The 26,869-nt window shown below is 43.8% G+C and overlaps 1 protein-coding gene across 1 annotated transcript in view; it reads right to left on the bottom strand.

The window, feature by feature from the left end:
* Positions 1-23,343, bottom strand: part of NHSL1 (NHS like 1) — a gene marked incomplete at both ends in the record, with an annotated part of 164,087 nt that extends 140,744 nt beyond the window's left edge. The window contains one exon of the mRNA XM_084283623.1: positions 22,986-23,343. Within this exon, the coding sequence (XP_084139749.1) occupies positions 22,986-23,343 (358 nt within the window). The remainder of the gene's footprint in view (positions 1-22,985) is intronic.
* Between the last annotated feature and the right edge of the window lie 3,526 nt (positions 23,344-26,869).

The following is a 26,869-nucleotide window of genomic DNA, read 5'->3' as shown; positions in this document are numbered from 1 at the left end:
ACCACTCGTTGCTTACACAGCACACAGAAACGTTATTTTCGGTATAGAAGGAAAGCCTGTGAAACCAGATATTCTGCAGCTCTTCAACACGTGCTTGTAAATCTTCACAGTTTGTAAGTCCATCCCCCAAGACAGAAGACAGCCCTGAAGGAGCACGTCAAGTCCTTTTCCAAGGGAACCAGACTATGCAAAGCTCCTGTTCAAAATAGGCACCGAGACTGTTGACCACACCATGACTACGGATTTTTGTGATCCTTATTTCTGAAGCATGGCAAAGTGCAACATTCACTGAAAAACCTGAAACAATCTTGACTGAAAAAACTGTTCATATAATATGAAAAAAGAAAATACATTTTCTCTCTTATCCAATATGTTACATTTTCCAAAATTTTCTCCCATCTACACAGGAGGACCTACCACTCTACAAATGAATAGTCAAATTTATTTAACTGGTGTTTTTTAAAAAAATTCCATGGCAGAAAGTCCAGAGATGTAAGAATTGAGTACAAAAACAGGACTCATGGCACTGGTTTCTGTAGTTTTCTCAGCCATTCACTAAGATCTCCCAACCTGAATGTCCTGCCCATAACGCTGCTCATCTGTACCATACAGACACTGCTCACGTGAACCCAGCTTGAGACCCTTGAAGCATTTATTGAAGCAGGTTGTATTGAAGTATTGACACTTGAAGCAGGTAATTTCAATGATTAGATCTTTATTCATGAGTTTGCTTTATTTTGTATGCATGCAGTATTAGTCCAATTACTGCAAAAATACCCAGAAGCAAGCTTCCTTTTCATTGGAAAAGTTTCAGTTGATTGTACACGATGAATCTGAATTCTACAAAGGGATTGCAAATCAGTTTTCTTAAGTCAGAAGCCCTGGCGGGGCAGAAGAGGAACCCTGTGGTCTTCTAAGCACACCCTGCAGAGAACTGTTGTGGTAAAAACCACTGCTCTCCCTCAGAGAATGCTTCATCTGAAGTTGTACAAGGTTGATTCCCAAAACCAATCTACCAGGATTGTATGCAGGGACGAACATAAAAGGAAAAAAAAATACAGTCTCTTATTACTACTGCAGCATTATATTATTTGTGGCTGAGTTCTATTTCTGTTGGCTTTTAAGTGGACTCATGTCATCTGGTTAAGTATAATTTCTATATTTGACCTCCCCTGAGATCGCCAATTACAGTATTCTGGAGTTAGTGCATTTCACATAGCAATTGAAAGTGGAGAAAACATCCTCCACCAAAGACAAGCTGCATGAGACTTCCACAGACAATGCACTAGAGAGGGCCTTCCCTTCCCTTCCCTTCCCTTCCCTTCCCTTCCCTTCCCTTCCCTTCCCTTCCCTTCCCTTCCCTTCCCTTCCCTTCCCATCACGTTCATTATTTTGTACAACAGATTCAACCTGTACTTTGGTAAGAAGATGCAAATTCAGAAAAACATGAATGGGTATTCCTCTCGAAACACACAGCAACTATTACTGGGAAAGGGCAATAAGCAAGGTTGGGCGTGCTGAAATAATCATTATTATATTTCAGTCTTGGGAAGCTGGTCCTTCAGAAGGATCAGGAAGCAAATGTTTCAGTGTGAACAGATTATATTCTGGTTTTACACTCTGCTGCTGGAATTTATACAACCTCAGGCACGATCATGAACTGAGAGGGTAGCACAGAAATCCTCTGCTAGAAGGAGACATCCTCAGGCAGAGCAGAACATTTGCTTTTACTTAAATGCCACATTCCGAAGCCTAAACCAAAGACCTCTGACATACTCTGCGAGTACCAGGTCTGGCACCAAGGACACCAATTCCCACTCACACAAGCAAGGCAGCTGACACCCCGGCACCATCTCAACCAGGCTCTAAGCCTCTGCCAGTCCCTCTAATTCCATCTCCAGGCATTTTTTCTGCTTGTTTAAGAACAAACACACACACACGCTCTCTCTCCTTCCTCCTCCCCCTTTTGCCACTTATATCTGCTCCCTTTTAGGCTTCCCACTGCTGTCCCCTTCCAGCACTCCCAGGCTGGCGCCCCAGTGCCGGACTGACCCCACTGTTACTTATGGCTATCTCTGCTCCCACCTGGATGCCTCCTTCCCTTCAGGCTTCCTGCTGCTCCACCAGGGCCTCTGCCCACGCCTCTGCCACAACCCCCCTGCTCGCTGCCTTCACAGGTTACCACCAAAGAGGAGTCCAGGATGCAAGGACCCGAGCAGGACAGAGGCTCCTGCTTTACTCCCCTTGCTTCCCATATTTAAGCCCCTGATTTGGAGCATGGTGCGGTATGCAGTGGCAAAGGAAGCAGCCAAAGCCCCACACTCAGCTGAATTCAGCATTACTGATAAAAAAAGTGTGGCCTCGATCCTCCCCCACTGCCATGACTTAACTCCCCCATGACTTAAATCTCGAGCAGCCAAAGGGAAGCGCAAGGCAGGAAACTGCCCCTGCAAAGGATGCACCAGCCTCCTTCTCCTCCTCCTCCTAGCTTAGCTTTCAGCTGGATCACAAAACTCAGAGTCACAGCACAGGCTTAGATGGGATTACTAACGGTAGCAAGGCTAAAATAGGAAATGGAGAGAGGCCTTGGTTTCAACAGGAAGCGCCGAAGGAATGCACTCTTCACTGAATTGTTCGATGCTTCCTATTAGCTCACTTAAATCAGATCTCTCAGTGAATGTAGGGATGCAGGCAGAGTTTATCCCTGTTTCTGTGGACGATCATTGGTAGAGCTCTAATTAAAGTTCAAGACTTGTCAATCATACTCCAGTGCTCAACCAACTAGACAACACCGTCTGCATACACAAGTTTACAAGAGAGAGTATATTTTCTTCTTACAAAATGCCACCACTTGTACTTTTGATCTACCCAGAAGGCTACAGAGAAGGTCAAAAGCCTGAGCCCCCAATCCAGAGCTCTTTGCATTTTGGTTCTGCACTGCAACACAAGACTCCACTTACAGGTGAAAGGCCAAAAATACTGCTGTCACTGTGAAACCTGTATCACTCTTCCTTCCATAGCAGTGGCCGTGGGCAGGCAACAAATGCACCTCACAAAAGCCAAGGGTTTTGACACGGTTTGACCAAGGTCCAAATATTGGAACACTGGTTCATATCCAACACAAATCGTTAAAGGTGAAAATGCTAGCTAGCCACTCATCTCAGCTTTCATGCAGGCAACATTTGATCAGTTTGCTCGCTGGTACTGTGACTAATAATTACAGACCAGCTGGTTATGGTAAATTCACACTTACCCAAGAAAAGTCAAAAGATTTACTGTGCATTGATGACGCTGGTACCAAAAAAGTCCACACAATGCTAAAATCCCAGAAATGCTGACTCTAACTTGATTGCTGACAAACTACAATCTAGGCACGCAGGATCCATGTTACATATGACCAAGGCATCAGGGACAAGGAATACAAACACCATGAATTTTAAACATTCCCTTTGAATGAACAGTTTTCTATTGGAGACACTGAAAACAAAGTAAAAACTTAACACTGCGTTTGGATTCTGTGTTGTGGCTGATTTTGAGAAATGCCTACTTCATGTGGGTAGACAAAGTTCCAGAATGTGATCATAAATCAAGCATCCCAGATAGACAACCCGCGAGTGTCACCAGCTTGACAATCTTAAGGCAGTTTCCCAAACTTTTTAAGACTAGCATTAGAAATGAACACATGCATAGAGGTGGAATCAGATGAAACACAACACTGATGAGAAGCAACTAGGCAATAACTGTACACTGGGTGGTAAAGAGCTACCCACCATCAGTAGCAATACGCCTGCTCATTCCAGCACATCTACTAGGTATCACACAGTGCTGAGAACTAAATTGTACCTGTAGCTGTGCTTACAAACACTGTACAGGGCAAGTGTGCGGAGCAGTAACAAACTCCCCACCCCAAGGAGAAATTCAAAATCAGGCACCATGTGCACATCACCAAAAAAAAACTCATTTTAAAGGGCATGACTGTTAAAATCAGAACATTTCCAGAACACAAGAGCTTTTTAGGAAGCATCAATAATAAAGAGAAATGTATAGAACAAGGGAAAACAGGATAGAGATGTGCAAGGGAAGAAAAAAGGAAATTAAAAAAACAACCATCAAGCAGGAAGAGGAAACTTCATCGTAATGCAAAAGGAGATGAGAAACCAATGAATGTAAGAAGAGCTAGGCAGGGCTGAACACAGGGAAGCAGCCCTCCCGCCCCAGCTGCTGGGAAAGCAGGGTTATGGGGAGTCCTAAAAGCTCTGAGTTTCCAGCAAAACAAAAGAGAACAACAGAGAGGAAAAAAAAAAAAAAGAAAAAAAAAGACAAGTGCAGACCTGTCTGCTTGGACATTAGCACTAGTTTCTGATTGCATGAAACACACCATTTATGAACGGCCTTCTAAAAAGCCCTTTTCCTTATCTATGAAATATGCTACAAAGAGGAAAGGCTAATATTGTGTCTCCTACATATTTAGGATCTGGCAGGCTGTGCTCTGAACTCAACATCAGCTGCTTTCTGCCCCTGCCATGGAAGTCACAGACTGCTGTACCAGGCTGAGAAGTTCAGTGACTCAGGTTTTTCAAGACACTGGGCATTTTTAATCACTGAGTTGTAATGCAGACTAACGTTGAGCAAAACTGGTTTAATTTGCATTTAATTGCAGCAGTAGATCAAGCTACACAGGTCTGGCATCAATTTCAATAGGTAAAACTAATGAATACCCAAGGTGTGTGAAAGAAACAGGAATTTCAGCTAATAGAAAATTCCAGTCCATACAGACAAAAAAAAAAAAAGAGACAGCAATAGAGAGGGGATGTATAGAGAAACATGGGAAGCAAAGTTTTCCATTTTGGCATGCCAAAAATACTTGGCTATCTAGGTAAAGGAATTAGATTTATAAACTACGTGGAACTGAGAACCCAGAATTGGATACACAGAACCTTTTATTAATAACAGTTGGTATTATTATTAAAGACATGAAAAACATCACTGGACTGAAGTAGAAAAAAATCCTGGAGCACTGACCAAACCCCACATTGAGCGAAACCAACAAAGTACCCTAACTCCTAAGCTACAAAGCCTAGGAGGCTTCTTCCCTAATTTCATGTTTTCTGGTGCCATGACCTTAGCTTCAACAGGAGGAATAGAAAGTGCTGCTATTTCACACCAGCCCAGTGTCTGAAGTTTGTGCATGCTAACAGGCTTCAGCCTGAAGAGACCACTAAATGAAAGCTACCTATAGTTTTCCTTAAAGAATTAAAAAGTCAAGGAGGGAGGTATCAGCTGAGCTTAGGCCTTCAGGTTTAGCTTGCAAGGTAAGTTGCTGGACATCAAGTTGAAACTGCGTGTCTTAACATCCTCCCAAGGACATAGTTATGCATGTATGCTTTTATAGTAAGCAATGCCAAAGTTCCTGCCAGGTTCTTTCCACAGTTATCTCAGCTTTGCTTATTTCTCTGATCAACTCCATGCTCCGGTGGCTGAAACTTGCTGAAAAGGCACAGAAGCTGTCCTGAAAGGTAAGTCATCATAGATTGAATTATATTGCAGTTTTATGCAGAGCACCACTCCAACAGCTAGGCACACACACTGTACTTGGCTCTGTCACTTTTGCATCGCATCAGGCAAGGGAGGCCTATTCATATATTACTGTGTGAAAAACTTATTCTGTTTGGGAACAGGCAGCAATCATATCCAACCTATTTTAGGTCAAAACAGCGAGAGTTGAAGTATGAAGCTATTTCACAATCATGACACAGATTCTGTTTGTTACTGTTCTAAAAATCCCAACTCGACCCCATCACCTTGTTGAAGGGAAGCTACTGACACCAGCACAGTGACAGCTCCCAACCTTGTCCCGGGGAGCAGCTGGTGCCACCTCCCACAGCCTTGATTCAATGCAGGCTCCAGCCTCTGCATTGTCAGAGCCTCTGTGTTCTCTGTGTCACTTTGCCTCAGAAAACAAAGAGAAAAGCCATCCACAGAACAGCCAGATAACAACCATGTCTTGGTGGGGGGAGATATCATGGGCTAAGGGATAAAAAAAAGAAAACCCAAGAATTGTCAAAGCTTTCCACTGATAAATGCATAAACTAAAAGCAATCAAAGCACCCACAAGCAGCAGGCACAGACTTCATTTAACAAGTGATGAAAGCAATGTACATTGTTTGTATGAAAGTACAAGGCTTCCATGTCAGCAAAGAAACCTGAACTACAGCATTTGTTATCAACTCTCTGCTCTAAACTGATACCACACTCTCTTTCTCCCTCATATATTCTTCCTAGTGGCTTATTTTTCAATAAGGTATAATGATGAACAGATGCCACAGCAGCACGATTCTCAGTGAACGAGTAATTAATAAATTGAGTTGGGTGGGCAGCCCCAGTGCCAGCTGGATGAGCTGGACACCCCTCGGCAGGGAGCAGGATGCCTCTGGTCAGACTGGGAGGCACCAAGGTGGAGCAAAATGCGACCATCCAGGTGCTGTCCACAAAATGGAAGAATTTCAAAATACTTACACTACTTCATAACTATTCAGCTGAACTTCCATTATTACAAGAATAAGAACAAGTACCGCAGAAGATTATGAAGAGTGAAGTTCCAGGCATGTAAATTAGAGTAATGCCTATGGTTGAAAAACCTCACTCTCATCATAAACACATGGTGCAGAGTTGACATTCAGGATTTAATAAATAAAAAAGCATTACTGTGGGGAATTACATTACCAAGAACAGATCTCAGCTAGCAATAATAGGAATGACTCCATACAGGAGACCAGGCCACACAAACTTATAGGTAACAGGCACGTGAGAAGAAGGCTAGTGAATCTCAATTATTATTTTTTTAATTTATTAGTTACTTTTGAGCTAAAAATAATGTTTTAAAATATTTTTCTGTTGGGGGAATTGCTGTATTTTAAGCAATGAGTTGAGCAGGAGAACTTTTTTATTTTGTTATTATTTCTTTGTTTGTTTGTTTAAAGAAACCCTAAAAGCATCGCTGCTATAGAGCTGATCTTAAGACAATATTGACTTTCAAATAGTATTTGAAAAAATGTATTTTAGCTTAATGCACTTACAAACAGGGAATCATTTCAAACAGTGGTCTATCAACCTGTAAGCTGAACAAAATTACTGAAAACATGTTCATGCCGCTAGTCACTCTACAGAGTTTACAGAATAGTTCAGAACATTTTATTCAAAGCCATTTATTAAAAAAAATGAGGCCTTATGTTTAAATATTTCATTATTTATTATATCCTTTGGGAATGGTTACAGAAAGTTAAACTACACACCAACGCACACCAAAACAAGTAACCTCTTTTCATTTCACACTTTGTGCTAATTCTCAGCAAATCTGCATGTGCACATTTATTTTTGAATAGGATACCTTTTTTAAAATGTTGCCACTGGCTTTGAAGAGGTGGAGAAAGGTAGTGCCAACACCATGCAGTCATAAAGTGATGGAGAGCTGGCCAAGACAGTACCAGAACTGGCTCCCATTTGATGGTTTTCTCTCAAGTGCCACTGTAACCTGGGGCTGCTCGAACTTATATTAACTCACATTAACTGGCAGCAGCCGCACATGGCAGCACTTGGCCATGCTTCCTCAAGTTGTTCTGCACATTTGCTTGCCAGGAGCTGCCAGATGCCCTACACATGTGCTTCACCGCCTCTGTGCCAGCCAGTGATTGTGCCTGTCCTGCGGAGTCACCTTAGCACTCTGTTTTGTCATTTCCTCATGTTTTGGTATGCACACACACTGAGACAGAACAGCAAAAAGGAAATAGCCTTTTAAATGAATGCAAGTGTGGGGTAAAGTGTCTTTCCTCAGCATAACAAAAAAAAAAAAATTAAAAAAAACAGGGCTTTATAAAATCCAGTTCTGTACAACATTTGCTTCCTCTTTTTGATATTGAGAGACAGTCTGAAATCCACACCTCTTTCAAAGTGTTGACCTGATGTTTGAGACCACTGTAACCACCACTACTGCACGGCTTCAACTACAGTGAAATTTCTTCCTTGTTTCTCATTACTCTTCTGCACATCTAATCAGCAGGTTCTGATACAGACCAAGTAAAACACCACAGCAAGAAGCTGCTGGTCACCAGCTGCACCACTGCAAAAGATCCATCTTCCCCTGCAACAGAAAGGACAGCGCTGCCACGCATGACTGTCTGCAGGTGTGGCTGTCCTCAGCAAAACAAAGACACCGCACCGCATTCCTACATTAGCAAAAGTTCTCTTCTTTTTTATTTCTAATAATCATCCAAGCCCCATTAGCACAGTGTCTGGAGGTCTGTGCTGTGGCTCTGACTGGAAACAACTCCTGTCTCTGAACAAAATCTCACACTACTGTGTGAAGCGGCCTGTACCACCAGGCAGAGCACAGCTCCAGCAAAATAGGCAGCTGCACTCAGTACGGGACAAGTCTGTCTGGGTTGCAGCTTCTCAGCAGGTAACTGAAAGTAGGGATACAGCTGCTGGACACGGGATGTTGAGACCTGAAAGCCACCATATAAACCAGGCAGAAATCGTGGTTGTGGGGTACCAGACAAGACACTGACCTGTGAGTGATGGACAAACAGAAGGAGACACGAGCATGGCAATGCAGGCAGCCTGGAGCAAAGTGAGAGCCCCACCAGCCTCAACATTCAAAGCTTTTTCTGAGGTAGCAGTGAGGGGGAACAACACAGGCAAGATAAGCACAGGCTGGATGCCTATCTGGATTGGAGATCTCACTCTAGTATGTGTTCAGCTATGTTTTCCTTTACCACAACAAGCGTTTTACTATATTTCCTTTCCGCCTAACTACTGGAACTGTTGATTTTGCTCCTCTCCTGCACCCCGCAGCCAAATGAGGCCGGATATCCCAAGTGAACTCCAGCCCCAGTGCTCCAGGATAAGAAGGAACCTGCTCTACCTTCAACCACCTAGGGAAGCACACACAGCCACAACTTCCATTTTAGGCCAAACCCCCCAAAATTCCTAACTTCTTCTATGATCTTCAGGGCCTTGTTATTAGTAGAGATGCCATAAAACTTCAAATTTCACTTGAGCTTTCTGATCATGCTGAAAACTTCCTCATGGTCAGACCAGAGAAACTATTGGAAAGATTTTTTCCGTACCTGTCTGTTCATTTCCAATTTCTGGGTTGCAAGCGAAAAGCACTGAAAGATTCAGGACTGATGTAAGTGTTAATCATCATGCTGCCAAAAAAAAAATCCATATTGAGGTACTCAGAAATAGTACCCTATCATACAATCTGAAGTATATTATAACATATTTTTACATGCAGCAGTTAGAATGAGCTATGCACCTTTACATTTGTTATTTTTTACTTCTCAACCTTAATCTAATTTCCTTGAATTCTTTCAACTTTTATTCTGACAGAAGCATGAGGAACAATTTATAGCAAAGCCTCAAAGTATTAAATCAGTGAGAGTTAAACTCAAGGCCTCAAAAAATCCTGGACTCTGTCCTTACCTTAGGTGCTATGCAAAATATTTTTCCCATTAGCACTTTCCACATATAAAATTTCAAAAGCCACTGCAGACATTCATGTCTACCATTCACAAACTTTTTACTGTGAATTCTTCAGAGATTCATATTGCATAACTCAGCTGGAGTAAGTATTTGAGAGCTATTAATCAGTGGGGATATCACGTATACATCTTTTTGTGAAATTTACTTAACTGAAGTCAAAAAGCTTTTGACCCTTTCCACAGAAATTCTCAGACATACCGAAATTACTTCATAAGGCATGTGTACATTATAATCCTTAATCAGTTTCTGTAGTAAAAACATCCTTCATTTTGTTTGCAAAGGGTTTCTAGAATTAATCAAAGCGGGGATTTTTGAGAAAGGCTTTTGAGGACTGTTGAAGCAGAAGGAAAGATTTCAGCACAGAAATTAATCAACAGGCTAGTGAGAGGGCTGCCAGCACATGCTGGATTTGAAGGAGCGAGTATTAATCACAGTGTCACAGAGAGTGTCTTTGGGCATATGAACAGGTGAACAGGTAACCCGAGGCATCTTTGGGCCATCCTAATATTGATTATTATCAAAGTTATTGATGTGGTGAACTTCTTCAGTGGACCTAAATGAAACGTTATGATGATAATAAAGTATTAATTTCATGTAACACTGGGATGATGAACAATGCCTTGTATTTCAAAATCTATGGAATATCACAGGGAATAATGCAATTATTTTCATTGTTCATTCAAGTTGTCTTAGTTTTCAAAATCAGCCCAATTCAGCAAAACACCAGGCATTCAGAGAGGCTGTGGAGACTATTTCCAAAATCATTATATTATAGACAATCCTAAAAGCTTACAGTACAAGAGAGCTGGTCATTATTAGAGGTCTCATAGGGATGCTGGCAACCCTGAGCACCCTAAGCATCAACACTCTTCATAGGATCTCACCCATGGCATTTTATCTATTGCAGATTTTTGACTTTTTTTTTGCTAAAATTCCCTCCAGCAAAACAAAACAAGTGGCACTTTTGCCCCTCCCATTCATCTGGGTTTTATAAACAAAAGCCTGTCAAAAAACCTGGCAACAGCAAAACATACACAATAATCTAACTTGGCTGCAAGGTGGCTGCAGAGGACAGAACCTCGTTAATTCAATGGGACTGTCGTCTGCCTCCCATGCTAATCTTTTTTCTTTTAAATCCATCCTTCTCAATTTGTGCCTTCTGGTCTACCCACTTTACCCTCTCCATCTGCAGAAGAAAAATAAAAAAGCAAAGGAAACATCAAATAATTATGGCAGCACAGACACCCATAATACCCACTTTCTGATCCCAGGACACCCCAGACCCCTGGCAGAAGTCCACAGCACCAGGCCCAACACGCCACCGCTCACCTCACCTCTGCTGTCCAGCTCTTATACTCATTACAAATCTTAACAAAGCTTGGTTAAAAACTCAAGACTTTGGCTTTGAGAAGTCCAGGGTGCTGGTGGCCTTAGCAAAAGAAAGAAACGTAGAAGACATTACAAAAATCAGTGGTTTCACAGCAGCAGAGAAAACAGGATGTATTCCAGAGGCTATGACTATTCTCCTTAGATACACAATAGGGAGAAAAAAAAAAAAAAGAAAAAAAAAAAAAACATTCATTATGCTCAAGTATTTACAGCCAGACTTCTCAATGAACCCCATTTCTGCAAGGTTTCACAGTAAAAAGCAACAGAGGTGCCAAATACCTGAAATGGCAAGCTTATCCACTGCATATTTCCCAGAGGTGCTGTAACAAAAGTCAGTGTACATGTACAATTCAAAGAGAGTGTAGGACAAGAGAATTCTGATGCAAAATGGTGATGCAGTATCTAAATCTCTTAATTTTAGGATGATCTGAGAGTCTTTTGAATTGACATTTCAAATTTGAAGTTTTATTCCAAGAACTTACACATAATATCTTTCATATGGCAAAAGTCCTGCCAAGAGTTTTAAATATAGCTTTATCAAATGCCAGTTTGGCTTCCTCCATGTGAATTTGGATACTTTAACTAGAGTTTATGAACTTTCCTCGGGGAAAAAAAAAAAAAGTATAATAATAGTTTACCATTGTGTGTGTAAGTAATATTTTATGTAAAGTACCAGATAATCCTGGAGTCTAAGTAAAAAAAAAAAAAAAAAAAAAATTTAAAATAAGTATTTTTTTCTCCAACAGCTTTTATTTAGCCCTTAAATCACAGGTTTCACTTAAAGCACCATCATGTGTACAAAGTCCTGCCAATTAACTCACCCTGAAAGGGTGCTTGGTTAGGGGAAGGGTAGGAAAATACATTCATTAACTGCAACTCAGGCTACTGAGGGGCTACTTTATTCAACCTACTTCTGCTGTGGAAGATGAAAAAGGTGTTTTCTCTAATTCTCAATGGAGTTCTCTTGCTTGTCCCCAGCAAGATGAAGAAGAGAACTATACGGTATCCTTTCTAACCTGCTTAACAAAGCTGCTGGTGACAAGCAAAAAAAGGCTGTTGTTTTAATGTAACCTAGATCCTAGACAGTTTCCAAAAACCTAGCCAAGAATCTTTGTGACAATTTCGAAAAGGAAGCTGGTACTGAAATTCTTGGGCATGCATAAGGGTTGTTCAGGACACCTCCTACAAACATCAAATGCTTTCCACTCTGAAAGAGACATTGCCAATTGTAAGGTGAGGCAGCGGAAATAGCTTCCACTATCTCCACTGGAAGTAGTTTCCATCCTTCTGATTAACAAGTTTATTATCTTGTCCTTCAACAAAAGCAGTAGGCATTTTTGCTGAGACTATTAAAGTTATTCCACAGAAGCACTGCAAGGTCATAAGTCCTTCTGTAAATAATTATGTGATTTTTGGCTGCCAGCTTTGCTACTTGATTAACTAATACTTTCCCTTACCCAACAAATGTGTTAAGACATTTACCTAAGGCCACAGAGTACTCCATCTCTCTTGTTCGGGTTGCCTATCCTGGGTGGACAAATTACCACCCCTCTTGGCCAACCTTATAGGAAGGAAGAGTCTACGAGCAGCACTCCTGTTTATACTACTTCGGCAAGAGGCAATTGGCACAGACTGAAATACAAGAAATTCCACTCAAACAGAAGAAAAACATTGTTACCGAGAGGGTGATCAAACACTGACACAGGTTGCACAGATAGGTTGTGGACACTCCACCCTTGGGGATAATCAAAATCCAGCAGGACACAGCCTTTAGCATCCAGCTCAAGCTGAGCCTACTGTGAGTAGAGGGTTGGACTAGATGATCTCTGGAGGTGCCTTCCCACTTCTGGCAAAGTATTCACATTTATTTTTATAAGCCACTAATAATAATATAAATGAAAAATATTTTATATGTATAGACATAACTAGTGACAAAACCAACCAGGCATGAACATGCCACGCTGACATGAGTTCAAATGAAGACATGCTTTTGTCCATTGTGACCTAATTAATTTTTCTACCAGTTGTACTACATAATGTATTTAAATCATTCAAGTATTTGATGCATTAACTTGCAGTACGTTATGTAGAAAGCTAAACTATGTACTCCCCATCCTACTGTTGACAAACTGTTGCAATTTCCAGACTGCAGCAAGTTTCAAAACTTGCCAGCAAGGTTACTAACAGCAACAAAATGGTCAGCAAGGAAAAATCTACAGTATTGTGTGTGCTGGGAAAAGGGAAGGGAGAGGAGGAGAACATGCTCTCAGAGAGCAACAGGGCCAGAACAACACGTCTCATAGCGCACGCCCTCCCATCCCATATACCACGCTTTTCAGAGGGGTCGTCACGAGTTACAGAACTCGAGCCAGCCTCAGCAACGAGTGGGAGCAGGCCAGATAACGAGCACTGCAGACAGCTTTGGTCTTCCTTACGGTCAAATAGACATGGTGTCTCTGTAGCAGATACAGAACAAACAGAGGCTTTTGTAACTTGACAAACTAAAGAAACACCAAGAGCTCTGCATTTTCGTGGCATTCCTTGCCTCAGGCAAACACTCAGTGGATTTCTAATTACCTGCTCTTCCTCTAGACCTCAAGAAGGCCCATAACTATTTTGAAATGTTGGTTTCTTCAACCCAAGTCTTTTCAAACCACACTTCACTGAATTGACATCTTCTAGCTTGCTTTGTTAAGACTATGCTCTTTCAGGGCAGAGAGCCTTATGCTCACAGCTAAATCTGTGTTGTGGCTGCACTACACAAATACTTTCTCATGTTTTAAGGAAATTGGTAAGAAGGCTGACACTGCAGCTTCACTGTCCCTCAGGACAAGCACAGCGTCCCTCTGCTCCACGCAGGGGACGTTCTGCTGAATGGCCCTGGACCACTGATGGCCACCGAGACAGAGCAGGGCGGGAGACTTGCCTCACGTTCACCTCATTTCTCCAGCTTTCCTCCCTTTCCTGAGGAAAGAGGATGATTATCGATTACAACCCTGCATACCATCTATTATAATTATGATATAATTATAACTGTCACTATAATTTCAAAATCAGCTGCAATAATCTGTTTACTCAAACCACCATTGTTAGGATCAGCGCTTGCCTCCCCAGGACGAGGTCAACCCTACATGATGCTGCAGGGGATTTTTGGGAGCGTGGAGGCAGGGCTGCAGCAGCACACCTTGCACACCCAGGACAAGCACAGCTTAGTAAGTTCTTTCTCATATATAAAATATTTAAGTTCCCAGATTGCAGAGCTTGTTCCTCTGCTGCACAATACATGGCCTCTATCTTTCCAACACTACAAATCAAAATAGTGTAAGACAGACTATAACTATATACTTCGTTGCACTATTTTTCGTGTATTCATTAACATACATTTCAATCTTACAGAGTGACTATTTCCTGAAATTTAGATCCTTGGACATTTTCACTGGGTAACACGTATACTGGAATAATAATAATAAAAAAAAAATCAGGAAAATTTATTTTATTTGTAACAGGTCCAGAAGGGGGAGAGAAGGAGGGAGCGAGGGGAAGGTAGGCAGATCTTGCTGTGTAATCAAGCAAACTTTGTATATCCTACATTTCTTCTAAATTGAAAATCACATGCTGCACCTAATAAAAATAAATGCTTGACTTAAACTTTGTAAGAGCTTGTTCCCGTTTGCTGGTAGTTTGCTTCCTTCTTTCTAATTCAACATTTTCAAACACCTCTAAGAAGCATGTGGCTAATATTTTGCAGTTTGATTTTTAACACTTAAAGATTCTGCATTAGTCGAACTTCACTTGGTTTTTCAGGCCATTTTCAAGCCATTCAAACAGATTCAGTTATTTAGCACCAACTATATATTTAATAGGCAGCGAAAGCCAACACCCTTCACTTCGGAGCTCTCTCCTCCCATACAATAGGAACAAAAGGTGCCACTAGAGATAACCTACAAAGCACCCCTCTCAGGTCCTGCTGAGCTTCCCATAAGAGAACTCCATCTGTTGCCAAAAGCCAAAACTCGCCAAAGTAGAAAACAGAAGACAGATGTCCCTTTGCTAGAAGAATGGCTAAGCTTGCTTTCTTACTCAACCCCAAACTGTTGGGAAAGCTTATCAATGTGACAACTGACCTAGAATAATATATGTAGTAAGCCAATGCATGGCAATATTTATCTCACCACTTAGAAGTTGATGAGAGCTCTTCTGTAGCCAGCATTTTGATTAGGAAAGGAAAAAAAAAAAAAAAAAAACTTGGGAGGAATGAAGAGAAAATGTTCACGTGTAGAAGCCTCTTGTATTCATTTTCCACTTGGCAATTCAGCCAGGAAAAAAAAGGGGGAAAAAGAAAAAAAAAAGAGAGAAAAAAAAAAAAAAAAAGAAACATGGTCACTATTACTCAGTATGCTTGGAATCCCTACTTTATAGTTTTTCCATTATAACTCACATTAGTATTTATTGCTAGTAGAAAAATTAAGTGGCTCAAATTTTCAAATATGGTAAGCATCCATAGTTCCAATTTACTTCAGGACGCATCTGCCATAGTCCTAATGTCTGAAATGTGGGAGCTAAGTCACTTAAAAAATTACAATCTTAATCAAAATTTGCTTAGTCTAAAGCCTGATTACAGTAAAAAGAACATCCAATCAACTAACTTAACAGGTCCACTCGTCAAGATATTAAATTCCAGATTAAAACAGGCCTGCTGCTCACATGCAGATTAGGGAAATTAAACACACTGAAACATGAAAATGTCATTTAAGCTCAAAAGTTACAAGAACTCAGCCACAGAGCTAAATTAAAGTGAATTCCTTTGAGCTTTTTATTTCAAGTAGTACCTGGATATCCCTACTTCTACCGCTGTAATGGTGTAAATGGTTTGCTCTTGATTTATACTATGATAGGAGAGCAGCAGGTGTCTCTGTGTTTGGGAGGGAAGCATTAAAAATGTAGTTCATAGGAAGCCTTCAGATGAATTTTTATGAGTAAGTAGGAACTGATTACCAACTCTTCAGGTGGCTGAAAGAGAAAAAAAAGGAAAAAGAAGTAAAAAACAACAAAATTCCAGTTGTTATTATCAAGATCTCAAGACCTTTGCACCACAGCAATGTGCTGAGGCCTGAAGCTTGCTGCCAGGAATGCAGGCACAGGCTTTAGAAGAGACAGATATTCATGGGGCTATTGCTTCCAGATATTTTATTTTTTAAACGCTTGAAACCCAGCACAATGAAATGGTTCGATCACTGAAGGGACAGATTCAGACAAGATTAAGACTGCCCCAGCTGGGAAGGCCTTATGCTGGGGCAAACAGCCAGGGGTACAAAATGGAGGGCTGAGGCAGGGTTGTCACAAGAAAGCCAGAAGCTCCACCAAATCTCACCCCATTTGTCTCTGTCTCTTCCGCCCAAACCCTCCCAACTACTGGACATGCAGAGTGCTGTATGTCAGGATGAGGAGATGCCCGCAGCCTGTTTTATCAGGCATGGTATGGCCTGCGAGGGGCAGGACGGCCATCACAGAGCATCCACTCCAGGAGCAGGATGGGCAGCTCCACAGAGTACGTGTGGGGTCAGAAGCCTGGACTGCTACAGAGAAGGATGAAGAAAAATAGAACAGGCCTTAACCTAAAAAAAAACAAAACAAAAACAAAAAAACCATGTAGACCAGTGTCTCTGATGGGGAAATTGCCCAGAGGAGTTATGGCAAAGTAATTACTCTGCGCTGACTCTCTGCAGGCATAACTACTCTGCCTCGAGATTGCAAGGTGACGCAAGCTAAACCACATTAAGCAGGGCCTTAAACGCTCATATTCTAACTACTCTTAATTGTCAAAGGGCAAGGAAATCTCATACGTACCCTGCTGATTAAAGGACAAGAGACCAATAAATAAATAAATAAAAACGACTTAACATAAAGCGCTGTAACTCCCAAATGACAAAGAAAAAAAACACGACAGCCTGCAGCTAGAAGAAGCCCTGCCCAACTAAAACACGGTCCGATATAAATACAAACAACTTGCCAAGTCCACCCACATTAAGCAGGGCTTAACCCACAGGTACCGAGATATTTTTTTTTCCAGTCTCTTAAGTGGCATGTCACCCAGGCTCTCTGGTACCGCCATCCAATCAGCAGATTTCATATCAAACCTGCAGCCAAGAACAACATTTAATTACCATGTTTAATTGATCTCGTTAACTGTTAGGATGGACAGCTTTGATCTTCTCTTCTGATAACTAGTTTACGACTACAGAAGAAACTGTGAATTTGCATAATTGCCAAGCCTTCGATGCGCATTTTTAAATTCCTCCTATTTCTCAATCTCCCTTTCTGCTTGTAGTGCATGAACACCAGCTCCTCAGGGGTGGCAGTCAAAGCAGTATCGGAAAAATAGGATTTCAAAACGCCAAGCATAACCATGCTGCTACCTCTCCCTTTCTCTTTTTTTCCCCAAGGCAAGTAATCCTCTCCCTGAGTACGAATTACCAAGGTGGACCTGGCCTTAGAAAGGTTAATTGCAGCATCCCATGGCTGCCATGGCACCAAGTGCTTCAGAATCACTCTGCATGTGTGGCATCATCTGCTCCACACCCCCCTTGGAAAACTCGCTTAAATCTCCACTCGTAAAAGGCTGGTTTCAACTCCAAGGCAGAGGTTTTGAGGAATTTCAGTGGCTTCCATGTGTTGTTTTTATGTTTTTTAATAGGTTCACCCAAAAAAATGCCTCTTCTGCAGGAACTTCATATTAGCAGCTTAGGAGAGAAGCCCACAAGACCAAGATTACTAGCTCTCACTGAACCAAGCTGAGATTGTGCCAATGTGGATAGGAAGAGAAACTTCTGAGGACATTTTATTGTTTCCTTAAATATTTAGGAACGTTCAAAATAGATCCTAATTAAAAACAACCAAATACAAGTATGTTTAATTCATTAACTACCTCTCCCAAACACCGTTTTCCTGAATGATCAAGCCAATCGTAAGATCTACAGAAATAAATCTTCATAGGTGTTGCATAATAGGTTCTGAGCAACACACAAAGCAGCTCTAAATTTCAGCCAAAGAGTGTCAACTGTTTTCAAAACAGCAAGCCAAATCCTCATCAAACTGAATTCAACTGGAGCTTTGCCACTCAGCAGGACAGCGACTTGGCCCACTGTCCCCATGGGAAATCTTTTTCTAACTCAGGCTTTCTTCCTGCTTATTTCAAATGAAATCTACTTTTGGATCAGGTTGAATTTCCACAGATAATTAGTCTTGCACTAGCTAAATAAAAGAAGAGTTATATTGCTGCTCAGAAGCAATCTGAATAATTACAACAGGGTAAAAGAGAAAATTCCTTTTCTTCTTCTTAGGCGAATTTAGCATTTAACTGTTTAACATGGCTTCAAGTTGCTGCTGAATCTTCGTATTTCACAGCTACAGAGAGGAGAAAAGCACCACAGTGCATGGTCACCTGAAGCATCTGTAGAGTATCATAGCTGAACAGCAGCTCCCAAATACCCAAATAGTCATATGTTAGAACAGAACTTTTCGGATGAAAGTCAGTCCTTTTTTGCTAAAGCTTCAGCACGACATGGTTTGTAATTTTTTTTCTCTCCTCCTTTCTCTCTTTCTTTTTTTTTTTCTTTCTTTCTGGTTGGGTTTTCTAAAGAAGGTTTCTTCTTGCTCTTCCAAGATGATGGACATCTTGTACATCTTTCCTTACAGTAGAAGCTACGGAAAGCCCAGAAAGTCAGCCAGACGGTTCATCTCCTGCCTGCTGCCGGTACTGTCCTGAATAACGTTCACTTTTGGTGGCTAGGGATGGAGGAGGGGTTTCCCTAGGAATAAGCTGAATAAAGCTTCCTGTTCAGCTAAAGCAGGAAATGTGCTCCAGGACTGCCTTACACACAAAGAGTGGAAAATACTTACTAAACAAAATAGCAGGAGATGAAGTGTAAACTGGATTGTCCTTACATCATGCAGACAAATGGAAAGCCATGCTCCCCATCCCCCTCACTCTCTTTCATTAATGTGCTTAGACATGAAAAAACATATACATATGCATACACTTTCCGCATGAACATCAAATGAGTATGCTCTGTGCCTTTAAAAGCAAACACCGAAGGATTTTAAACAACAACACTAATTAGGAGGTAGCATTTCCTCCCTCCCACAGGATCAGTTTCTTCTTGTTAGGAGAGGAGGTACAACTGGCCAAACCCTATCCTACTACTGGTGAAACTGAACCAGAAGTTGTCATTAGGTTAACCTCCCAGCATTTCTCTCAAAACATCTCTTTAGAACGACTAAAAATAAATGGCATAGAAGAGGGAAGGGACAGCCTTCCAGCCTGTCAGACCATTAGGACTCAGAGAAAAGAGCAGCAATATTAATTTTTGCATAAATATTTGCTGATGGTGAAAGACACACGTTAATGGAAAAAACATCCTTCAGTGTTCACTGTAGAAACAATGACTGTCTAAAGCTTCACAGCATTTCCCAAGAGCAGACCCTGTAATTCACGCCAGGTTTCTCTGCTGCCATCATACACCTTTTGATGAGCTCTGATCACTTCAAAGCAGCACTTGTCCTCACCCACCCTGACATTTAAGAATGGAAAGTGATGAAAACTACATCATTTAATGCTAGGTCACAAATACAGATGCACAGTGCCTAGAAAATGAAAAGCTGTTAGGCAAGCTCCATGGCGCAAACCATCCTGTGGTGACTGTGTGCTGGAAACCTACAACAAAGCGCCACGCAATGCACACAAACTTAATGAAAACCTGATGAAAGAGTGTCGAAAATCTACTGAATCTGATTAATTCTCTAGATGAGGCTACTGCACTTGAAGTCAGCTCACAAGCACTGCATGCAGCACTTCAATTTCATGCAAAACTCAAATAAGTGTCAGGAAAGCATTTCACCAAATGGCCTTACAAATATCCCCTAATTGCAAGAGGGAGTCAGGCACAAGTCTCTAAGTCGTGGGTCATAAACAGAGGCTTCTCTGCCACCGCAGATGTAAAGGTTAAGACAGCCAAATAAAACCACAGAGAGCTGAACCTTTCCAGCGAACCCCATCACCAATGGTGGACCCTGGAAAAAGCAACCATCACTGAAATCCCATACAACCGAAAGGTACCTTCAATATCCTACAGCATATGTGAAACTGAACTATCTGATAGCATGCAGCACGCCAGTATAAAACACCTAGAAAACAGGCCTCCCAGTTGACGGGCATTACAGAAATCCAGCAAGTTTCCCCCTTGTAAAGGTCGCAAGCATGCAGCGCCCACTGCACCAGAGGACATTATCAGCCAGACTATGAAACCAGAAGGTTCTCCTGCGTGTGGTGGAGCGAGGGGATGTACTTCAACGCTTTCACTAAAGCATGTCAAAGAGCTCATAACAGAAGAGAAACAGCAGGGATCGTTCACGACATAATTGACTCCTAAGAGCCTCATATGTAGTAACATACATCTGACAGCAGCATCTAGGAGGATATGGATCCTACAGGTATGCCAGGACATGATACAGCCCAACAGAAGTAGTGCTCCTGACTGCACAGAACAACCCACCATAGGCAAAGTTTTCTTGACCCATATTTGAAGTTTGCCTGTTCTCTGGTCCTTTCCATAAAAGATTGTGCTGCGATCACCCAAGAAGCTTTGTTTCCAAGAGGAAATTATTGTCTGGGCCACACAAAGAGAGCAGAAAACATTTCTGCAAGTGGAAATTACCCATGATTTGAAAAGCAGGTGTACAACATCCTACCCCTTCATCCTGAAAGCCAGACCAGGATATTTAAATCATCTGATACAATGTTGTGTTTCGCCTGCCTGTGTGCCACCAGAGGTCCAACAGTTAATAATATTTTCCCTCCACAAGAAAACATTCACGAGCAAGCATCTGTTAAATGGGAAAGTAGCTTAATTCATTTACAACCCTTGTTCCTCTTACAGTCCTACTCCAGCAGTTTCCTCCATGAACCTTCTGTACCTTCAGAAATGGAAGAAAAAAAAAAAAAGAAAAAAATAAATACCACCCTTGCCATTGTTCCCAAACAAAGCCAGCATAATTAAACCATTCTTGTTATTTTGGAGATATTTCCCTTTAAAGCCAGCAATGGGGTTAAACCTGCAGAGAAGCCTTGATGGCTGCCATTACAGAAAACTTCACGCTGGTAACTACAACTCATCCTGCCCTGTCCCCTTGGCCCGATTACAATATGAAGAAAGCGTGCAACAAGAGGACTGACATATCCTTACAGGCAACTTCATGTCAACATGGGTAGTCTACGTATCAGTTCCTTGGGACTGACACGCAAATAATCTTGCTTTGCAAGAAGGCTGTATTTCAAGCAATTTTAAAAAGGTTAGAAACATCTCATTTATCAAAGTAATTGAAAATTAATGACAATTTCTTTGAAAAGTAAATATTAGCAGCAGCAACGCAACTGTTAAGTAGTGAAATGAGGTTTGACAGCAGAGACTACGAAAGAATTTAAAACCAAGCAGGGAAAGCCAAACATAAGAACTGCACCCAGTTTGGGGAACTGCCATGACAAGAGGAAAGATCATCAAATTAAAAACAATAACAAGCTTAGCTCAAAGAACTGAGTTATAAAAATAATAATAAAAAATAAGTAACAAACATGTAACTTGTGCCAAATGATGACCAAGAGAGAATACAATAACCAAATGTCTGACACATGCAAAATGTCAGGGTTTGTACAGTACAGCACGAGCCTCGTTTCACTCTTCCCTTTAGATGTGTTGCATCACTTCATTGCAATAAGCTCCCTATTTAAACACAGAGATAAATAAATTCTGCTTTACATCTGGGCGTCGATGTAATAGTGCACATTACTGCAGGTATCTCCAGCAGGAAAACACTCATATTTTAAGTCTGAATGCACCATGCTATGCCATGCCATGCTAACATAACACTAGCAGAAAAGAATATACCTGTCTTGGTGAGAAGGAAAAGCTCCTTGAGTTTGGCAAGCACTCACGAAGCACCAAGAAGTCAAACATGCTATCACAAAACTTTAGCCAAATGCTTACTAACCACAGAAACAGCCTTTTGGTAAGAGTGATGACAGTTTCCTCCTTTGGAAGCAGAGGGGAATCAACTGAAGTACACCACAAGGAATAGCGTAAGGAATAATTCTGCAATGAAACAGGTAAGTTACCCATACCGGGTCCATATTATTTGAACCTCATCTAAGAAAGGCCTTCATTACCAAATTTGTTGGCAAGTTTGCCATGCACAAAGCAGGCTTTCTACTTCCATTGCAATGAAGCCCATCAGTGGTCTCAGGGCATCACGCCTGTGTAGGCTAGGCTTACACCTTACACACCTTCTGTGATCTGTGACCGTTTCCTGCACACTGAGACAGCTACGCTGATGCTGAAACCCATCTTTCATTTACTCTGTGGAGAGCTGGGACATGCACCAACAAAACTACATGTAGCAGATCCAACTTTTGCATGATCCTTTCTCCCTAGTCTGACCAAGCTGGGGAAGAAACTTTCTGTAGCCACCTGCAGCTGCACAGTCACCTCTGAGGGCTGATTTTCAGGCCGATGAGGGAACTTAAGAAAAACCTCCCCAAAGTGTCGCTATGTCAGGATGCAAGGCCACGCCTGGACCTTGCTGTCTGTGCTCCGCACAAAGTTGCGGCTACAAACTCGGGACCAGCCTGCACGCAGCGGAGCAGGAGCTCAGGAGAGTGGAGACGCACAGGCAGCTGGAAACCACGTCCAGCCTTGCCTTCACCCGGCTCTCCCCGTGCACACACACAGGAGCTAATGGGGCAGCAGGGCTGAGCTGTCAGGAGCCCGGCTGCCCCGAATCTAGCACAAACCCCTATCAGCACGGTGGGGTTAAGCATCTTGCAGTGCGGGGAGCGCTGACAGCCCCCCGGATGTCCCGGGGCTGAGATTTGGGGGCTGAGATTTCAGAGCTGAGGATTCAGGGCTGAGATTTCAGCCGGGCACAGGCACTGGCAGCCCGCAGCGCCCTCAGCCCCCGTCCCCTCCACCCGCCAAGCCCCCCTCTCCCCGAGGCTCACTCACGGATCTTGACTTTGCGGTGGTCGAGGCGGGCGAGCAGCGCCTCCAGGGCGCCCAGGCGGCGCTGGAGCCGGGCGTTGCGGTGGCACAGAGAGTCCGCCTCGCTCAGGATCCCTCCGAAGATGTCCCCGGCGCAGCGGGAGAGGTCGGAGAGCTGCATGAGCAGCGACACCAGCGCGTAGGAGCTGACCTGCTCCAGCGCCCCGAAGAGCGGCACCGCGCCCCGGCGGCCCCGGCCGCCCCCCTCGGCAGCCCCGGGGGGGTCCCCCGGCCCCGGGCCGCCCCGCTCCGAGCCGTCGCCGCCGGCCTCCTCCAACCTGCACAGCTTCAGCGGCTCCAGGGTCCGCAGGGGGAACGGCATCGCGGCCGGGGGGCGGCGGGCAAAGCAGCGGGGGGGGGGGGGGGGGGAAGGAGAGAGAAGCGTCCCCGGCGCTGAGAGCCTGCCGAAAAAGTTCCGAAAAAGAGGAGAGAGAGGGAGGGAGGGAAGGAGGGAGGGAAGGAGGCAGGGAGGGAGGACGACAACAACAACAAATGAATCAGGGCGGGCGCGCTACGCCAGCCGGGGCCGGCGGGGAGCCGGAGCCGCCCCGGCGCAGGGGGAGCCCCGCACGGAGCCCATGTGCGGGGGGTGCCGGCACCGCTCCCGCTCCGCCCGCCCGCGGGGGGAGACCCCGAGCTGCGGCGCTGCCCGGCGGCAGGGAGACAGGAAAGGGCCCGGGGCTGTCCCCCCCCGAAAGTGGAGATCGGGGCGGGAGGAGGAAGCGTGGGAGGGGGGGGAGAGGAGCCCTGGATGCGGCCACAAAGGAGGGAAAGCGGCCGGAGAGAAAGAGAGGGAGGGGAGGAGGAAGAGGAGGAGGAGGAGGGGAGAGAAAAGCCCGGAGCAACCCCACCTGGGGAACCCCGGCGCCGTTGCAGGCACTTTTCTGAGCGCACCAAACTCCCGACCCGGAAAGCGAGAGCTGGGGAGAGAGGAGGGGAGAGGGGGGGGCGCAGCCTCCGCCAACCTGGGAAAAGCACCAGAGGCCGCCGCCTACCTGCGGCTCCCCGAACTGGAGCCTCCGCCGCAGCCTCACCCTGCCCGGCCGGCGCCGTGCCTGCGGCCCGGCCCCGCTGCCCCCGGCCCCGCGGGGCTCCCCGAGGGGGTCGCCGCCGCCGCCCCCTGCCCCGGGCCCGGTGCGAGACCCGGGGGAGCGGGGTCCGGGCCCTGCCCCGCCGCGGGGCGGCCTGGAGGGGGCTGCAGCCAAACCCGGGCCTGGGAAGCCCCCCGCGCCCTGCCCCTGCAAGAGGCGATCACAGGATGGCTGGGTTGGAAGGGGCCTCAAAGCCCACCCAGTGCCATGGGCAGGGACACCTCCCACCAGACCAGGTTGCCCAAAGCCCCGTCCAGCCTGGCCCTGAACACCTCCAGGGATGGGGCGATGGGCGCTGTGTGGGGTGGTCTCTCCCACGGGCTGCTCCCCCAGAACTGATTGAGCCTACGAGCAACTGTTGACAGCTGCGATGTCATTTTAATCGGGCACTGGGCTGCTGGCTCCGCTCCTGATGTATGAGAAAGAGAAGAACGTGGGCTCACGCTGCTTGTGAAAAGGGCTCCAAGGAAAAGCGGTTGTATGGACCCTTTCAACCCTATGGGCAACTCTGTTCACTCCGCAGCTGAAGCATCAGTGCGATGCAAGACACAGAACCAGATGGAGAAAGGATCCTGAGAGGGATCCAGTGCACCCTTTGTTCGCATCTTGGGGCTGCATAACTCAGAACAAAATACTCCGAATCATAGTAAATCTCACACACAGTTTTAGCTTTTGTTGCTTGAGGGAAATCAGAAGAAAACAATTCCACGGGTAATTTTTCAGAAGCTCCTTGGTGCATGGAGAAGTTTGGGGGCAAGGCCGCAGAGAGCTGAGCACAAAGCAAAGACTTGTGGCATACGCAAGAATTAAAGTCTACAGGATATGCTTTTAGGGGTGATACTCATATGCAAAAACTGCAAGTCGCTAATTCTTCTCATCTACAAAGCATAAAAAGGCTTTCGTCTTCAAGTTTTCCTTGAAAGAACAACAACAAAAGCAACACAATCCGGTGTTTTAAAGAACAAAAACACGTTTCTTCAGACCTCAGTCCAGACAAGCTGCCAATGGGCAGCTTCGTAAGACTTCTGCTGCTTATCTGATACAGGCAGTACAGCTGGGTGCCCATGTGCCGTATTTGTAGGAGCTGATGAGAACATGGTGCAAACAGGCCGAATGGTGTTTAATCAAGGGCTAAACACAAAGGGAATCCCAAGCAATAATCTTACGACCGCAAAGCTGTCGGTATCGATTAGCAAAAGATAGAAAGCAGTCATTCTCTCATATTAAATTCTTCTGGTTTTATTTTGGGACATAATGTCTTCATTAGTTCTTAGACATATTTGTTTGGAATAGTCACTTGATAAAAACCTGTTCACCAGGCTGTTTGAACTGAGAGAAGCGCATCCTCATATCTGTTGTGCTTAAACTATACAAGGATCGAGGGAAGCCAACTATCAGGTGGGCTTAAATAGAAAACACAGTAGGAAGAAAACAAGCAGAGAACTCAGTTCAGGTGTCAGCTGGAGAAAACCCACAGCAACACACCTGCCGGGGCTTAGCAGAAGGCTATGTTTGCTTGGTTGGAAATTACTCAACTTTATTGTGAAGTTTTGGTAATAGGTAGTTCTAAAAGGTAAATTTATGACTCTCATATCCTTTCCTACAAAAGAAAACTGATTATCAAGATCCTGATTCGGCAAATACTTTTGCATGTTCTATCTCTAAGCAGGAAAAATAGATCAGATTTTAACCCAATAGTGAATAATATCAACAAGCCAAAACTTTGAGCAACACCTAAATGCAGTAAAGATCCTCTGTGATCCTCAGCTGCTGTGAATGAGCACAATTTCACTGTCAGGGAAGCCTGCTTTACTGACGTCAACGATGCCTATGTCTGCAGACTGTAAAATGAACCACCGTGACATCCTGAGTGCTGATGGTGGGATAATGTCTCAGAAAAGGAGGCCTGGTTAGGACTGTCAGTTAAACAACGTTAAGAAATAAAACTGAATTAAAAATGCACTGGCATTTCTTGGGGAAAAAAAAAAAAAAAAAAAAAAAAAAGGCTATATGTTTATTCCAGAATGATACTTTTTTATTTTTTTCATTAATTTGCCTGGTTCTCTTTTCCTGGGATATGATGTTACTGTACCAAAAAAAAAAAAAAAAAAAAAAAAAAACAGAAAAAAAAAAAAGTATGAAAAAACAGTAAATACTGAGTGACAGGGATAGGAATACCAATTATCTGAAACCAGTAGATGATGCTCTCAGGCTTTGATTCTCCACGTGCAAAGGAAGGGATATAAGAAGGGAAAAGGAGCTTAGGTGCTTAAGCAGGTGGAGATTTAAAGTATTCATAGTGCTAGGAAGGAAGCTTTTTCAATTTCTAAGTCCAGCAGAAATACAGACCTTCTTCGAGACTCCCCCAGATACCCACGAGGACTGTCTGCCCCACACGGTTGTGGCTGGGAAGCATTCACCTTCCCGGCAGCACGGAGAGGATGCTTGTGCCCCTTCCCATGCTGCCGCTGCAGCGCTTCCCCTTGCTGCTAGAGCAGGGGCTTCGAGCTGCGAGCTGCTCCCCCAGCTCTTACACAGGCAGGTGCCTGCAGTGAGGAGCGGGAGATGTTCTGGAAATGGGAACGGAGCCTGGAAAGCAGGAGGTACAAAGGGGGAAGGACAGCAGAAACTTGCACTAAATCTTTTTCAATTCAAGATTGGTTTTATTTTTCAGTGCTAGCACTGCAAAGTTCATTACATCTGAATTAAAGCTGTCTACCTACAGGACTATAAGCCTAAAGTTAAATTACCAAATTA

The sequence above is a fragment of the Netta rufina genome (genome assembly GCF_964035555.1).
Source record: "Netta rufina genome assembly, chromosome: 3".
Classification (NCBI taxonomy): Eukaryota; Metazoa; Chordata; class Aves; order Anseriformes; family Anatidae; genus Netta; species Netta rufina.
This window is presented reverse-complemented; position numbering and strand designations above follow the sequence as displayed.